Source organism: Plasmopara halstedii, assembly GCF_900000015.1.
Source record: "Plasmopara halstedii genome assembly, contig: Scaffold_526, whole genome shotgun sequence".
NCBI classification, from domain to species: Eukaryota; Oomycota; class Peronosporomycetes; order Peronosporales; family Peronosporaceae; genus Plasmopara; species Plasmopara halstedii.
This window is the reverse complement of record NW_020187446.1, coordinates 1,345,125-1,350,772: the sequence shown is the minus strand read 5'-3', so window position 1 is coordinate 1,350,772 and position 5,648 is coordinate 1,345,125. Positions and strand designations below refer to the sequence as shown.

Below are 5,648 nucleotides of genomic sequence, written 5' to 3'. Positions count from 1 at the left end.
CACACCACAGCTCCCTTGGGAGAGTGACGGGTCACTCTCATGTAACCCCGTTACATGTGACATTCAATACGAACAAAAATTGTATATGTTCATCTTCAGCACTCCTCCTCACAACCGCATCACGTGATTGTGCAATTTGTACAACCCCAAAAGTTGTCGCAACTCGGCGAGCTTTTGTTGGTTCACCACTCCGAATGTTTGGGAGCATGAGCTTGAACGGCATAGGAGGACATCACGCAGAAAATTGCACAAATTTTGAGGTCCAGATCGAAACAATGCCCCAATCCAAAAAATAGCGGCTTGATCTTCACATTCATCTAAAGAGAAGGGTCCAAAGCCTCTTCCATCCGCATATCTTTGATTTCATGTAGCTTGCTGATCGATTTACGCGCTTAAACGTACTTAACTATCCATAGAGTAGCGACACAGTGGCTTTCTGTCCTTCATGCGCCCAGTATAATCGTATCAACTTTGACCTTGTGCACATCTCAAGCCACATACCATTGCTTCACTCTGAGATATCGTTAACCTCTTTACAAGTTTAGACTTTCCACCGGAGCCATGAGGCAGTCGTGCTGCCTTGTGCACCGCGAATGCGATGTTCGGCCGCTATACAAACTCTCAACGAGAGGCCAAAAAAACTTAATTGTTGGCTTCCGATCTCATATATTTTGTAAGCGAGATCATATTCGATCCGTATTCATTGTAGTAATCATCACTAATTGGCGAGCGTGTTAGATCCATCTACCCCAGCTTGAGCTCTCAGATAAACTCATCGATCTCCTCTTCCTGATCTAAGGTATACGCATTCATCTTAAGAGCCCCCACCCGAGTTCCGCGAACCTTCGACACAGGTCTGAGAGCATTACTTGAAGATCATTGACATAGAAATATCTGATCCGCCATGTTAAGCACTCGACAGTAAATGATTTAGGCCTTGCTATCTAAAGCATCATTTCGTGCCTTACTCCCTCTTGCAAATCTGATCTACATATATGCATCCCCCACAACCATCGCTTTGGAGAAAATGAAGATGGAATGTAAGAGGTTTTCGAGCATCCCGCTGTTTGATCTCAAGTAGCACGCTACAGAAATCACTTTGTAACATGAGAAACTGACAATATATCGATTTCTCGATTCTTCGGAGTCATCATCATATTGTTATTATTAACTGCGCATTCTTCGTTTGCTTTAATTGGACACGTGTGTCGCACGTCATCCCTTCAAGTGTCGGTCGTAAGCCTGATCCCTATAGTGTTGCAAAATAGGTGTCGAAGTGTTGATGGAAATGTATTAGCGTCACTGCACACAACTCCTTCACTGTCTTGGATGATATCAATATCCACACTCACACAAAAGGACGCTACTATCAAAATATGAGCCACACCGCTCCCAATTCATTAGTCGTTAGCACTCAACGGTGCTCAACCCCGGAGCATACTCGACCGGCCATAAAGAAAAGCGAGATAACGGAATTTCTCAATGACTTTGTGCGTCATGCGTCGGGTATAGCTGAGTGGCATCAAGTTCAGAAGCAACATGTCGGGGTCAAAGTCAAGTGAAGTAAAGATCACGATCCAATCAGTCTGATGTGTATCGCTCGATTGGTGATGGGGTAGTGTTTCAGCCATCCTCTATAGCCAAAAGACCTGAAACCACTGTTGCTTACGACTCAGAATTTCATCCTCTAATGGTGAGACTGCCAGTCGCAGCGCACTTTCCTCTAGTGAGTGGGGGCCGATCTTTTTGCGATTTTGACTTGGTCGGTTACTATAAAACCTGTTTTATAGTTACAAACGAGGCTGTAAAACAGCAGGAAACAGAGGCGATAGGTCTTGCCTTGAAGTCCGCATCGTACTTTATTAAATGCAAAGTCAAGCATTTGCCGACGCTTAAATCGGGCACCCCTTAGCTATAACCGAGTCGTAGGATCGTCTGTGCAATTTGCACGACAGACTCATTGCGATGTTACAGCTGACCTTGGGCTAAGTAAGGGTGAAGCCGCGCGCTTTGACAAAGCGCCATCAGTTTACCCAAACTACTTCCATTTAAAACTCTAAGCTACACAATAAATGTTGCGTAGATGATTGTGACATCAAAAACGTACCAACACAAGCATCGATGGGAGCACAATCGACTTCTACTGTGTGCCCGATTAGTCAAATTTTGTAGAGCAAGCCCTCTATGGGTGAAGGAAACTGACACGGTAATGAATTAAACCGAGCTTTCGACCGAGCAAAAGCACGATGTAATACCATTTTCATACTTCAACAATGTGCACAAGAATTGACAATCATGTTCAACACCACTGGGGAAGAGGCTTCCGGATGTCACTGGTGCTTGCACCGCCTATTCAGGTGTACTGCGATCGCTCAAAACTGATGACAATTCGCCAAAAAGGTAAGAATTGGTGGATTCTGCTCAAGTTCTGCGAGCACTTATCATCGTGAAGGCGGCACACTCTATCCCAGAGTCGATAAATGTTGCCATGCCAATGGATTGTCACTAATTAAGTGCTGCTCGCAGCCACGACCTTCAGCGTCTACCCAGCCTCTTTCGCAGATGCGTCGAACTAAATTTGGATTGTGACTTTGTGCCATGAGGACCAGTTGTGATACGGGAGGTGAAAGCGTTACAAGCTTGCGAGGGATGACGGATGTTAGCTATACTTTGGTGAGAGATCATTTGGATGTCGAGAAGCGCAGTGATTTTTTGCAGACATTACATCTAAGACAGTTTTAAGCGTCTGCACTCTTCTTTTCTGAACTAAAAGGTACGAAGATCCAAGCTCTCGCGTAGCGACGTCTAACAAAACTCTTAGATAAGACGCGTCGAGTCCCAGTAAACGCGCTTAGCCCGTTTTTGACTCATAAAAGTCGACGTCAGGGAAATTCAAGCCCGTAATGAATTTTTTTTGTAAGGGATGTTGTACTCGCAGCCCAAAGTTTTTTACTTTCAACGTCACCGTTTTGCGCTTTGTGATGTCGTGGAAAAATCTGGCAGTTGTAGGTGTGCTGTGCAATTGATTACGACGAGCGACGTCGAAAGAAGTAAACAGTTATTATCTGTCGCTTCTGGCGACATCGTCACCAATTCTTCTAAAAGAACGAAAATGCAGATATTTTATGCTATGTATACCATAAAAAATCGCAAGCCTGACCGGTTCATTTTGGTGGCGAACGCGCTTTTGTTGCACCCAATTCTGATTTTTCAAGAATATCGCTACTTGTGTCTGTGCTGATTAAAAGTTTTGGGGAGCATGAAATATTTTAAGCTCAGATATCGCTTGATCTTGGGTCTTACAAGCGCAAACTATTTTCTCACGATCTCTGCATCACAACACGGATAGCTTCCTCCAAAACGTGAGGTTAAGCCGCAGGATGAGCACCTTCAGTACAAAATTATGTAAGATCCCGTACAACCTGGTGAAAGCTATGTAGCAGTGAATGAATGATAAGTACTTACATGTTCACGTGTGAAGCGTATCGAAGTGTACAACCTCCGTCGTACGCTTTGACATTTTTGCTGGTCCCGGCGGTGTCCCTATGTTTGACTTTTAATGCCTTTTCTTCAAGGTTTTGGCTCTAAGTTTATGATCAAAATGACTCATTGCGTTGCTGTCAGCGACAGAATTATCGATTAATATATATATAGCTCAGATGTTCCTTAACAACGTCACTCAGACCTCATGCCCATAGCAAACGGTTATGATAGAGATTTGTGTTTTGTTTTAAGACGGTAAAAAGTGCCCTCATATAACAGACTGATCGTCACACCTAATGCGTTTATCGTGTAGTGAAAGAAATCATTCCATGGCATACGCAAGGTACCGCAAAGCTGAATCATAATGATCACATTCGGTCAGTTTGCGTTTAAGAATGCATTTCCCCCCTCAACTAACCTCACGCAGTATATTGTAAACGCTTTAACAGCCCCCCACGTCCTCCTGACTTCTACTCAAAGTAGCCCTGGTAGGGTGGGAGGATGTTTTCATTTATGGACTTGCTAGTGTCACTTCAATGTTTTTTTTCAGCGAAATCAAGCGTCAAGTGCTGGGTGCGTGACACCATGGTATAATAAAAAAACGTCATGCAAAGTGTTGGTAAAAATTATTACCAGTTAATCTAAGTTTTTATGGATTATTTGAAATTAAATTTATTATTCAAAATTTGAAACAATAATAATGGAATTATGAGACGCACCAATTTTAAATAGGGTTTATTGCAATAGGTGATACAAATCGAAAATATTCGCGAGACGTGATACAAGAGTCTATCTTTCCGGCACATGCCGCAAAAAATGGAGTGGATCATTTGTCCTCCATATTTTACAAGCACATTACCACATCATGTAGCTACCCATACCACAACCTCGCAACTCGGAACTAGGCCGCTAACGCTCAGATTCACAGTCTTAAAATCCAGTCCAAACTAGTCACTAAACAAGGTCATATCAGATACTGATGCTACAGCGATGCAGATATTGATATTTAAGATTGCACACTTCTCTTGTGCTAATGCAACATCTTTGATTCCTCGCACAGCCTCCTTGCCGTTAGTACATCTCTTCTGCTTGAGTTCCTCCATCTCCATGGCACACACCTTCAATGTAACGGTGAACCGAGAATGGCTACACTCGGTAATTTTACCAGGTCTCGTATTTTTAGTGTTTAAAACACAATTGTATCACATCTCGCGAATATACTCTATTTGTATCACCTTTTGCAATAAACGCTCTTAAATAATATACCAACTAGAATCAAAATTAATCCATATGATAAACTTATTAAAATATTACTATTTTCAGAAAAAAAATATTTGATATAAGTGTTAAAATAATATTAAAATTTATTGAGCTTGCAATAGCATAAATTAATGATGACTTTTTGATTTTGAAAATATGCATGTACAGAGAGAAATAGGAACAAACACAAATAAAGCTTTGAAAAGAGCAAATAATAAACCTACGCATCATTCCTTCAATAATTTCGCTGAATTGAGACCTTTACGCTATTGAGAAATTGGTTTACGCTCTTCAACAACATTACCGGCCTTAAGCAAACCATATCGAGACTCCGCTCTGATAATACACCCAGACGCGGCCTATATTGTTTTATAATGTAGTAGAGCTACCTTCTGACATGAGCATCTACCGGGTTTCAGGCAATCCAAAGTAATGCGTTCCAAGCGATGTTTTTGAGGACCTCTGATAAGGTGCCCGATTGACATACGACGTCCTCAACTGAGACCGTCGTTCGCGCGAAGAGCGTCAACGAGTTCTATCACTCTTAAGGGCTTAGGTGAAGCAAGGTCCGTCTCCAGTGGTACTGCTCAATAACAAGTGGAAGCAATACTTCTTTCTGCTATAGAATATTGTCTAGTTGACCCGCAAATGATGCTTTCAGCTAGCTCATCTTAAAGCGATCATTCACTAAAAAGAATGAGCTGGATAGTATGGTTCTGTCAAGGTATATCGCGTGCTAAAAGTTTTGTTTTGTACACATCAGCCATTGGGATTCGTCAGCTATTTCGTCTACCAAGTTTTTGTTTGATTGGAAAAGCTTATTGCCGATCTTCAATATATTGAGAGATTCTTGCAGGCACGTCAGTGACCGTCCGTTATTTGCTATGCTGATATAATATTATATT

The 5,648-nt window shown here is 42.0% G+C and overlaps 1 protein-coding gene across 1 annotated transcript; it reads left to right on the top strand.

Annotated features, from left to right (window-relative positions):
- Window positions 1–2,273: 2,273 nt before the first annotated feature.
- On the top strand, window positions 2,274–2,509 carry PHALS_11309 (uncharacterized protein; the record flags this gene model as incomplete). Its single annotated transcript, XM_024726882.1, has 2 exons — window positions 2,274–2,400; window positions 2,472–2,509. The coding sequence occupies 2 exons, from the start codon at window positions 2,274–2,276 to the stop codon at window positions 2,507–2,509; spliced, it is 165 nt and encodes a 54-aa protein (XP_024577514.1).
- Window positions 2,510–5,648: the final 3,139 nt, after the last annotated feature.